This window comes from Nannospalax galili, unplaced genomic scaffold, assembly GCF_000622305.1.
Source record: "Nannospalax galili isolate Female #2095 unplaced genomic scaffold, S.galili_v1.0 scaffold1832, whole genome shotgun sequence".
Classification (NCBI taxonomy): domain Eukaryota; kingdom Metazoa; phylum Chordata; class Mammalia; order Rodentia; family Spalacidae; genus Nannospalax; species Nannospalax galili.
Window position 1 is genome coordinate 111,939 of NW_008331832.1, and position 11,267 is coordinate 123,205.

The following is an 11,267-nucleotide window of genomic DNA, read 5'->3' on the forward strand; positions in this document are numbered from 1 at the left end:
TCTCCATAATTTTATGGATTTTGCTGTTGTTTTCTTTGTTGTTGCCCTTAATATTTTGCAGTACTATGGGTCAAACCCAGGACTTCGTACATGTAAGCAAACACTCTACCGCTGAGCTACTCGTCCAGTCCTCTCTAGTTGTAAATATTGCAGTATCGCATGCTCTAACACTTGACATCTATAATAAACATAGATTCTACTCAGGTAAACACTCTTTTCTTCAAAGTCTTTCTCACTGCAATGTGGACATCCTTATTCCTCAAACTGTAGATGAAAGGATTCAGCATTGGACCCACAATGGTATAAAATACTGTGGATATTTTATCTTCATCCACAGATGCAGTCGAAGGCTTTAGATACATGAATGCTGAGGCTCCAAAGAAAAGAGAAACAGCAATTATATGAGAGCCACAGGTACTGAAGGCTTTTGACCTTCCCTCTGCAGAATGGATGCAGGAAATATTAGAGATAATCAAGGTGTAGGAAATAAAGACAGTCAGGCTGGGCACTATCACATTCACACCCACCACAATGAAAACCACCAGCTCGTTGATGGAGGTGCTTGTGCAGGAGAGCTTCAGGAGAGGCGGTATGTCACACATGTAGTGATTGATGATGTTGCCATCACAGAAGGTGAGTCTCAGTGTGCTGCCAGTATGTGCCATGGCACCCACAAACCCCATCACATACACACCCACCATCATCAAGAAGCAGACCTGAGGGGACATGATGACCTTGTAAAGCAGGGGATTACATATGGCCACATATCGGTCATAGGCCATTGCTGTCAAAATGTAGCATTCATCAATAACAAAGAAGCAGAAAAAAAAGAGCTGAGTCATGCACTCAGCATGGGAGATGAGGTTCTGTGTCACAAAACTCACCAGCATTTTGGGGGTTATGACGGAGGAGTAGCAGAGATCTGTGAAGGAAAGGTTGAAGAGAAAGTAGTACATGGGAGTGTGCAGGTGAGGATTCAAAACAATCAGAACAATCAAGCCCAGGTTCCCCAGCACGGAGACCACATAGACTCCCAGGAAGAGGAAGAAGAGAGGCAGCTGGAGCTCTGGCTGCTGTGTTAAGCCCAGCAGGATAAACTCCTTCACAGTGGAGTCATTGCCTGAGGCCATTCTTCCCCAGGTCCTTTCTGTGAGAAAAGGAGAAACAGTAATGTTAAAATGAGATCCCACTCCTCTCCAGCCCATCACATTAAAATGAGATGAAGAACCAGAACAGAAGGATGAATTCAAGCCCACCTTTCTCTCTGCCTTTGTTTTCTCCATTTTATGAAACTGAAAGTACAGAGATGAACATAAAATAAATATACGGAAGGCCATTTCTGTGGGAACAAGATTTGGGGTGCAAATGAGCACTCTTGGCTCTGCATCATCCTTGCTCTCCTTCTACCCTGACTGTCCACCTCCCACATCAGGCTCAGTGGAGATCTCAGCAGAGAAGAGATGAGGCATGTCAAGGACCCAGTGGCTCCTTCAGAAGTGGTTTGGAAAAAGAACAAGAGTACATACGTACCCTTGTACCTGGCGACTGCATGAGACCTTGTTAACTCTTCTCTACTGTCACAGAGGGGCAAGTATAAGTGGTGCTGATGGACTTTAAAGATATATAGCTCAGAAAAAAATACTTTATTCTGTTGTTATTAGGTCAGGGGATCTGTGGTGGTGAGGAAAATGAATTTTAGCCTGAGTGAACCAGAGCACAGCCCTCACACCTGGAGGTTCGGAGAAGCCATGAGTTACAAAGCGTGATTTCTGGTGGTGGCTTTGCCCAGTGTGTCCTCTCCAGCCTATGGGTTAATAAATAGCACCCACTGATGCAAAAAGAATCATATGCTAATATGTCCCAAGGGGTTTCCATGAACTTCTAAATGCTAGGGACCTGATTAAAAATTTAAAGACCTATGTTTACCAAGGTTTACCCCAGAGATCAGGATTTGAAGCCAAACATACTAGCTTCCTAGCACTTAAAGACTAGTTTGGTAAAAATGGAACTATCTTCTTGGTGGTATATAGTTTTATATTTCTTATTCCTACCAATTTGGGCACTTTCCAAATAGAAAAGCAAGAAACCTGTCCGATATGCAGTGGTTTCTTCCTAGTTCCCATCATTATAGAAAATTCTATCCACTCATGCATTTGTTTATAGTGTCTTCTCTCAAGACACATCCCCCATACATTTGAGTCCAAGTTACAAAATGCCAAGGATTTTATCTTCTTTCTTCAAAACTACTTCTGCATCACTTAAAGCAATACCCGACACAGACAGTGGATGCCCAATGTAGGCATGAATGGGGGAGGATGGAGAAATGACTCAGTGGTTAAAAGAACTGGCTGTTCTTGCAGAAGACCTGGGTTCGCATCCCAGCACCCACATGGAAGCTAACAACCGTCCTTAACTCCAGTTCTAGGGGATTCAACACCTTCTTCTGTCCTCCTCAGGCATGACACTGCACGACACAGGTGCACTTACCTACATGCAGGCATAATATTTATATACATAAATTTTTTGAAAAATTAAGAATGAATGAATGAATGAATGAGGATTCCTTTCTCATTTTTCCAAAAATGCACATAGGATATGACACAGAATCTTTGCACCACAGGAAAAGGCTTATGGGGTGTCAATGCTTTTACTTATAGACAAGAACATGAGCAGAGACGAATGCAAAGACCACAGCTGAGCTCTCAGAGTCCATCAAAGGGAACTCCAGATTAGAGCTACTAACTCAGAAGAGCCTAATGTTTCTCTCCTTCCTGAATTGCTGAGAATGCACAGTTGCGCAATGTCTTTCCCATACAGCTGTAGATCAGGGGCCAATTTGCAACACTGCAATAAATGTAAAGACGTTCTGAAATACCAAAACCAAGGAGTTCTTCCTTTTGAAAAGCCACTGCAAAAGATTAAAGGTTTTTATTCCTTTTGTGTCACAGAACAAAACAACTGCAGTACTTAGATTAATATTGAGGGAGAGTACAGGAAAGAATATCAGGTAAGTTGCTATGGCAGTGCAGTAAGCAGTGAATGGGAAAAGAAAAGGGTGGATGGGGAGGGGAAAGAAAGGAAAGGAGAAAGGAAGGGAAGTCCCTGATGTAAGAGTACTGAGTGAGCAGTGGGGGCTGATGGAGAGATGGCTCAGTGGTTAAGAGCACTGGCTGCTCTTGCAGAGGACCCAGGTTCAGTTCCCAGCACCCACATGGCAGCTAACAACCTCCAGTAACTCCAACTCCAGGGGATCCTATTCCCTCTACTGACCTCTGTGGACATTGCACTCATATGTACACACAGGCAGACAAAACTGAAATGCATAAAATAATAATAAATAAATAAAACTTTTTTAAAGAGTAGTGCTTTGGGAAGTTCCGGTAAACAGTGTCTAAAAGACACATTGCTAGGGATGGACTCAGCAAGACTTCTCACAAAAGGGTACAAATAAAGAACAAAAGTTTTTTTCTCCAAGATGCTAACCTTGAGCAAATTATGCTGTTCCCAAAAGCATAAATTAGAAAGAGTGAAAATATTGACCAAAATTTTGCATTCAGTCACAACTGGACACAGAAGGACAAGACGCGGTCAGAATCCTCTAGATAAGAAAGTATAGACTTAACAAACTCATTGGAAAGTAAATAAAGTGGTAGAAGGGAAAATTGGAAATCCCTCCATCATAAATTTTTATATTTAAGGTAGAGCAACTGGTAAAATGAACTGCAGTTATTATTCATAACACTCCAAAATTACTAAGGGGCCAAAAATACCTTAGGGTAAACTTGGATTGTGCCCCACAGGACAGACATTCCTTAGAGTACAACAATGATAAGAACTTGGAAATTCATTAAAACATGCTTTATAGGAAGTGTTAAGCACTCTTTTTGGTTTGGTTGGTTGTGTTTTTTTTTTTTCTTTTTTATTCTTTCTTTGAGAATTTCATACAGGCATACAATGTGTTTTGATCATATCAATCCTTCATTCCCCCTCCAACTTCTCCAAAACCCCCTCTACCATATCCTTCTCCCAACTTCATGTCCTCATTTCAGGTTCCTTAAAGATGGAATTTTGGACTGTTATTAGCTGCTAGGTGAGTGCTGAGAACCAAACTCTGGTCCTCTGCAAGAGCAGTGCTCTTAATTGCTAAGCCATCTCTCCAGCCCCAAGCCTTCTTTTTTAACTAAGGCATTGTGATGAATGTGGTAAGAGAATGGAAGAAGTCAGCAGGCACACAGACTCTGCTTGACAAATACAATTTTAAACACATTACAATAGTGAGATAAATATAGAACAAATATAAGTGTTGAAGTGTCTGTTAAGAATGGAAGAAGTCAGCAGGCACACAGACTCTGCTTGACAATACAATTTTAAACATATTACAATAGTGAGATAAATATAGAACAAATATAAGTGTTGAAGTGTCTGTTTGATATAATAATTTTACTAAGATACAATTAAACTTCTTAACTGATATTCTCTTCTAACTCATAATATCTTCTAACAGTAAAATCCTGTTTTAGAACTTCTCAAAAATCATATATTCACATGAATATAAAGATTATAGATAAAGAAACCTAACCCTGACAAGCACAAATCCACTGAAGAATATCTTCCTTGAACCCGTTCAAGGTAGTGATGGACAGTAGACAATGTATCTTCTGTGTAACATACACAATAAGAAAATTTGTAAAGTATAAATTTTCTATGATTTTTAGTATAATTATTTTAGTTACTCCAAAATATGGTACAATTGTGAAATTCTTCAGTCTCACCATCGAAGAAAAATAATCACATATTAAAATCAAGATGAAAGTTTTCCTCATAGCTCACTGTCTTCTACACTTTAAAGTCAGATTTTTGTCAGGGCCATTGCATTTTTCACTTGGCCATCTCTCTGCTGTGTGCATCTTGGCCCAGGGTGTCATCTGAATTTTACCTCTACTTCAAGCTCATTCTGAAATGCCTTTCAGACTGGAGATGTAATTCAGTGGTACAGAACTCTGCCCAGCATTCAAAATCCTGAGTTCAATCCCCAGCATCAAAAAATAAATAAAATAGAATAAACAACCCCACAGAACTTCTCTAAGATGTGTTGCAATCCTCCTTTCTTTCCTTCTGTTTCTCCACAGAATGCACAATGGGTTGAAAAGCTGAGCTCTGCAAGAAGTCATATCACTATTCCTTAAACAATGCCCCTTTGGAAGAAGATGCAAAAATAATGATTCAACTTCAAGATGTCTTGAGATAAATGCTTGTGAAGGATGAAATCAAAAGGAACAGGAATCAGTAATGAAGGCTTTGGACCAACACCTAGAAAGATGAGAGAGAAATGAAAGAATGGGGTCAGAATCTCAGGTATAGAGGGCAGCTTTAGGTCTGAGGCAGGGTGACAAGAAGAAAAGCAAGGACTCCCTATCAGAAGAGACCTACGCTAGGCAGAACTTGCCAGGCCTAACACATGCCACCCACCATACTTGGTCATTGGCTGGGAGTCTCAGAGTAACCCAGCCCTCTGCTGAGCATCAAAATGTATATAAAGAAGCTGCGCTCTTCATGGCTGCTTCTCATGCTAGGCAGCCAAGAAGACGTCTCAAAGGCTACCATCTTCCACCTCCTAAAGACAAACTCAAAACTTTCTATTTTTTATTGTCATTAGTTATTGTTTTTATTATCACTTATGGTAATAAATATTTACTGGTACAAACCAAACACACCCAAAATCCATAGATGTTTCTTAATCTCAAATACACCTGGTATTATAAACATATAGATGGAAAAGAACATTGGAGAAGTAGAGAAATTATATGAAACAGCCTCTAAGTTAAATGTACTTTGCATCATGTTAAAAAGTTTAAATGCCTGGACACTGGTTCAAGTCCATCTGGTGGGGTCTCCATGGCCTCCCTGAAGAAGAGGACAGGTGACTCACTAGGGTTACAGGACATTTTGAGAGATGCTCCACAGTCCCCTGGAACTTAGTCGACCTTGGAGGGCAAGGAGCAAAAACTGTCCTTTAAATCCCTCTGACCAGATTAGTAGAGGCCTCAAAGTACAGTTGTTAAACAGCCAAGAAGGTTAGTTCCATCAGTCTGGTACTTTTAATTACCATGTGCTATGTAGAGAAAGCTTGGGCAAAAAACAAATGTTCTCAGACAAACCTTGACTAGACATACATTTTGTTCCTTAAACTAGTTGACTAAACTATGACCTTAGAAATTTTAGATTATGTGTATATTATTTTGTCTCATCCTTTATATATCATAACAAACCTATACAGACCTTCATCACTTGCTTAGGCTTTCTCATTTTTTCTGTCTATTTTGGAAAATATCTCCATTCCCATATCCTTTTAACTTCTTTTATATTCTCATTTTCTTTTTAATAATTATGAGACATAATGACATTAACAAATAAATTTTCCATCTGTTGTGAGAATTCTATTCCTGGGGATACTAAGTAATGTTTATCCCCTTCTAAGATACTAGGGTCAAACCAGTGTTTGATTAAACTTTTCCTAGGTAACCAATGATTTACTGAGCTTACTTACAGAGATGGCTGAGGGGTTACTGAGGTGTATGTGTGACCTGAGGATATGCACACTGGACAGTCTTTAACCAGCATGGATCAATCCTTCTCTTCCCAGCCTTCCCCAGATTATATACTTCAGCCACTCCCAAATCCTGGAGACTATGTGTGACTAGGGCCAAATTACATACAGTTGTCTGGGAAGAGTGGCTGGATACTCCGGTGAGGGTCCAATAACCCAGTTTGGCCCTCTTTTAATGAAGGAGCACAATTGTCAATAAGCCCAATTGTGATGATGTTTAGCAAGCAGGCACAGTTGAAATCCTGACAATGGTAGTTATTTCATGCAGAAGGGACTGCTGTGTAGCATCATCTTATTAAAAGGACCTGGAACTTAAAATGATTTGGTGTTAGGATCCATATATGAAGGAGAACATACATCTTTTGTTTTTCTGAGCCTGTGTTACTTCATTTAGTATGACAGTTTCTAGATCCATCCATTTACCTGCAAATTTCATTATTTCATCTTTCTTTACTGCTGAATAGAACTCCATTGTGTAAATGTACCACATTTTTGTTAGCCACTCATCAGTTGGGGGTACTTAGGCTGCTTTCATCTCTTAGCTATTATGAAAAGAGCAACAACAAACATGGTTGTACAAGTGTCTCTAAAATAGGACGACTCCTTTGGGTATATGCCAAGGAGTGGTATAACCGGGTCATATGGTAGGTTCATTTTTAGTTTTTTGAGAGTTCTGCACACTGTTTTCCATAGGGGTAGCATGAGTTTGCAATCCCACCAGCAGTGAATGAGCATTCCCCTTTCTTCACATCCTCACCAACATTTGGTGTTATTTGTTCTCTTGATCCTAGCCAGTCGATTGGGGTAAGGTGAAACCTTCGAATGGTTTTAGTTTGCATTTCCCTAGTTACTAATGATGTTGAACACTTCCTAAGATGTTTATTAGCCATCTTTACTCCTTCCTTTGAGAACTTTCTGCTTAGATCTTTCGCCCATCTTTCAATTATACGTCCCATCAAAGTTTATTTGAGAATGTTTGTATTTTGCCCAAGCTTTATCTACATAGCACATGGTAATTAAAAGTACCAGACTGGTGGAACTAATCTTCTTGGCTGTTTAACAGCCACACTTTGAGGCCTATACTAATCTAGTCAGTGGGACTTAAAGGACAGTTTTTGCCCCTTGCCCTCCAAGGTTGACTAAGTTCCAGAGGACTATGGAGCATCTCTCAAAATACCCTATAACTGTGGTGAGTCACCTGTCCTCTTGTTCAGGGATACCAAGGAGACCCCAACAGATGGACTTGAACCAGTGTCCAGTCTACAAAGAGGAGGGTCAACACAGAGGAAACATTTCCTCCATGCTTCCAAGTGAAGCCAGCAGGACCTTTGACTTATCTTCACATAGATGGAACTAGAAAAAAAAAAAAAAAAAAAAAAAAAAGGAGCCAGGGGCTCCTCCCAAGCCCACGTGACCCCTGAGTAACCGATCCTCAAATAACCTTAAGAGTAAAAATAAATTTTGGTTTATTTGGGCCAACTGTATGGTCTTAAACACCCAAAAGGAAAGTATAACCAAAGAGTAAAGTGATCAGGATATTTCTTTAAGAGTTCAAGGGATTACACTTCCCAGACATTAGGCTTAAGTCCACATAATATGTTACTTAGATAATTATTTCTCATTGATTATTGTGTTTCTAACTGGAAAGTGCTGCTCAGATGTAAGATTTCAAATCTTGTTCTGCAATACTGTAGTGTCCACCTGTAGCTAAGGGAGACAACCCACTATTGTTCTAAAATGATGGCTAAATTTGTTTCTCTCCCTATCTAGGAACCTTTGAGAGGGAACTCACACTGATTCTAGCCACCCCAACAGCTATTAAAGTGCCTGAAATCAAATCCTGAGTCCATCACTCTTGATTCCAGCCTTGGAAAACAGAAGAAAAATGAGGAGGAACCCAATAGAGGGATGCTTTTGGAAGCTCTCGTCAAAAAATTCCAATGAACTCTCATATGAACATTTGAAATTTGCCTGTTCTGGCTTTTTTCTAGTTCCCTGTCTAGAACTTGTAATGCTAATTACTCTTGCCTTTACTTCTCCTTCACATGTCTTATTCACCAGTCAATGACTTTCTTTTCTCCCTACACTTAAGAGTTCAGCATGGAAGAAGCCATAGCAGTCAGCATCCCAATTCCCTATTGGCAATTTGGGTAACCTCTTCAGAGGATGGTGTGATAAGAACAGGAGGTAGGAATTGACTAGGCAGTTAGGGTAAAAAGACCCCAAAGAAAAGTAGCCAGTTTCTTGGCTAAAAGTCAAAATGTCCTTGGGCCTCTTAGCAACATACTCTGTTCCAAGGCCAAAAATGTCAAAAGTATTTGGGGGCTCTTATCTAATCCCTAAAAGCTGTTAGGGTTACCTCTTCAGATGGGGGAATATTAGAGTAGCAAAAAGCCCCAATTAAAAAAAAAGAAATAAGAAAGAAAGAATAAACGAAGTTGTCAGAAAAAATTGATGGGGAGACATGGAGGAGTTGGAGGGATGGAAGTAGGCATGGATTTGATCAAAACACCTTATATGCATGTATGAAATTCTCAATAAAAATTTTAAAAGTTAAAAAAAAGCTCAAGGCTCAAGTTCCTATACAATGTTTGCAGAAGTATAGTTTATTCTTTTTGCTAATATACACTTATTTTTCATGATAATCCTCATTAGAGAAATAAAATGTTGGCAAAAATATTTGTTACATTGATGTACAGTGCTTTCTTAGTAACAAAAAAACAATTTTATTAAGAACTATATGCTCCTTTTCCAAATATTTGATGACACTTTATGCAGTAATGAGCTTCTGTATTTGCCACCACTGTTTTTAGGTTTAAAGGCTCTAATCTGGATTCAAATTTATGTAATTTATGAAACTCACTGTAATTTTCCAGATTAGGAAAATGTCAGGAGATGGAAAGATTATGTAAGAAACAAAACTAATAAACATGGTACTAGCTATTTAGAACATTTGTAAGACGTGACAAGGATGTAGGCATACAAACAAAACTGCATCAGATATAAAAGAGAAAAGACATCTACAAAACACATGTTATCTGTGGACGTTCTACAAGTATAAAGACAATCTCTAGAGGATCACTTCAGCACTTCTCAAGTTTGAGCCCGTGCTAGTCTAATCTGAAGGGCTTGCTCTAGATCCCTTGTGTCTCACCTCCACATCCTGATGGGGTGCAGACTTCGATTTTATGTTTCTCTCATGCTTTCTTCTTTCCTTTCTTCCTTTCTTTCTCTTTTCTTTCTTTCTTCTTGTTGTGATGTAGGGGATAGAACCCAGAACCTTAAGTATACTAAGCAAGTGCTTAACACTGAGCTACATTCTCAAAATGCATTGTATGAAATTCACAAAGAATCAATAAAACTATTATTCACAAAGCAGAAATTTCTTCATAAAAAACACAACAACACTGAAGGCTGAGTTGAGTAAAATCACCAAAAGTTCCAGGCTAGCATGTACTATAAAACAAAACAAACAAAAAATAACCCTTAAGGTAAAAGTTTAAGACCTTTGGTTCCTTCATATTGTCACTGTCTAATTGCAATTTGTCTCTCCTCTTACTTTTCATCAGGGTTTCCCTCAATGCAATCTTGATATCCTTGCTCCTCAAATTGCAGATTAAAGGACTGAGCATGGGCCACACATTAGTGCAGAAAATACAAGGAAATTTTCCCTGCTTCATGGACTCAGAAGAAGACTACTTAAGATGCATAAATGCAGTTGAGAGTTGAGAGAGAGAGAGAGAGAGAGAAAGAGAGAGAGAGAGATTTTCATGATGTGAGAGCTACAGGTACTGAAGGCTTTTGTTCTTCCTTGAGTGGATTTGAATGCTATTGAGACTGAAAATGTAAGAAATGAGGATGGTAAAAGTGGGGACTGTGACGTTAATACTTATAACAACGAGAAAGAACCCCTACCTCATTGACAAAGGTGCTGGTGCAAGGAAGTTGAAGGAGGGGGAGTATGTCACCCAAGTAATGGTTGACAACATCAGCACTGCAGGTCAGTCCAAGCATACAACCTGTGTGGGCAGAGACTGCAGTAAAGCCCTTCTCATAAGAAGCAAAAAGATAGCACAGAACAGACCTGATGGACATGATAGAGTGCAGATGGCCACATAGTGATCATAGGCCATTGACATCAACATGCAGCTTTCAGAGAGGACAGAAAAAGAGAAAGAAAAACAGCCGAGTCATGTACCCCACGTAGGAGATGACATTTTTCTCAGAGACAAAGTTCATCAGCATTTGTGGACTAAAAACAGAAGAGTGACAGAGATCGATGAAGGAGAGGCTGAAGAGGAAATAGTACATGGGGGTGTGGGGAGAAAATACAAACATCTTTCTTCATCACCTCTATGGATTTTCCCATTGAAACTCACCTATCTAAAGATTCAAAACTAGCATTTATTTATGTCTTCCTTAGCAACAGAATCAGAAAACACCCAAAAAACACATAGTATAGAAGTTTTAAATTTAGTAATTCATTTCTGTGCTTCATCTATATCATCAGAAAAGAGTAGAAAACCGAACTTCCACCTCCTGTGTGCCTGATCATTGCAGGTGTAAATATGACACCCACCACTGTGACCAGGCAAAAATCCAAACTTCTACTCAGAAGCAACAAATCTGAATAAGATAAAGCTATGCGACACGCTACTTT

At 39.3% G+C, this 11,267-nt stretch overlaps 1 protein-coding gene and 1 pseudogene across 1 annotated transcript; both read right to left on the minus strand.

Annotated features, from left to right (window-relative positions):
* Positions 1–200: 200 nt before the first annotated feature.
* Positions 201–1,137, minus strand: LOC103729009 (olfactory receptor 147-like). Its single transcript, XM_008826981.1, has one exon. The coding sequence runs from the start codon at positions 1,128–1,130 to the stop codon at positions 201–203; it is 930 nt and encodes a 309-aa protein (XP_008825203.1). The 5' UTR covers positions 1,131–1,137.
* A 9,224-nt stretch (positions 1,138–10,361) lies between these two features.
* Positions 10,362–10,945, minus strand: LOC103729022 (annotated as a pseudogene).
* Between the last annotated feature and the right edge of the window lie 322 nt (positions 10,946–11,267).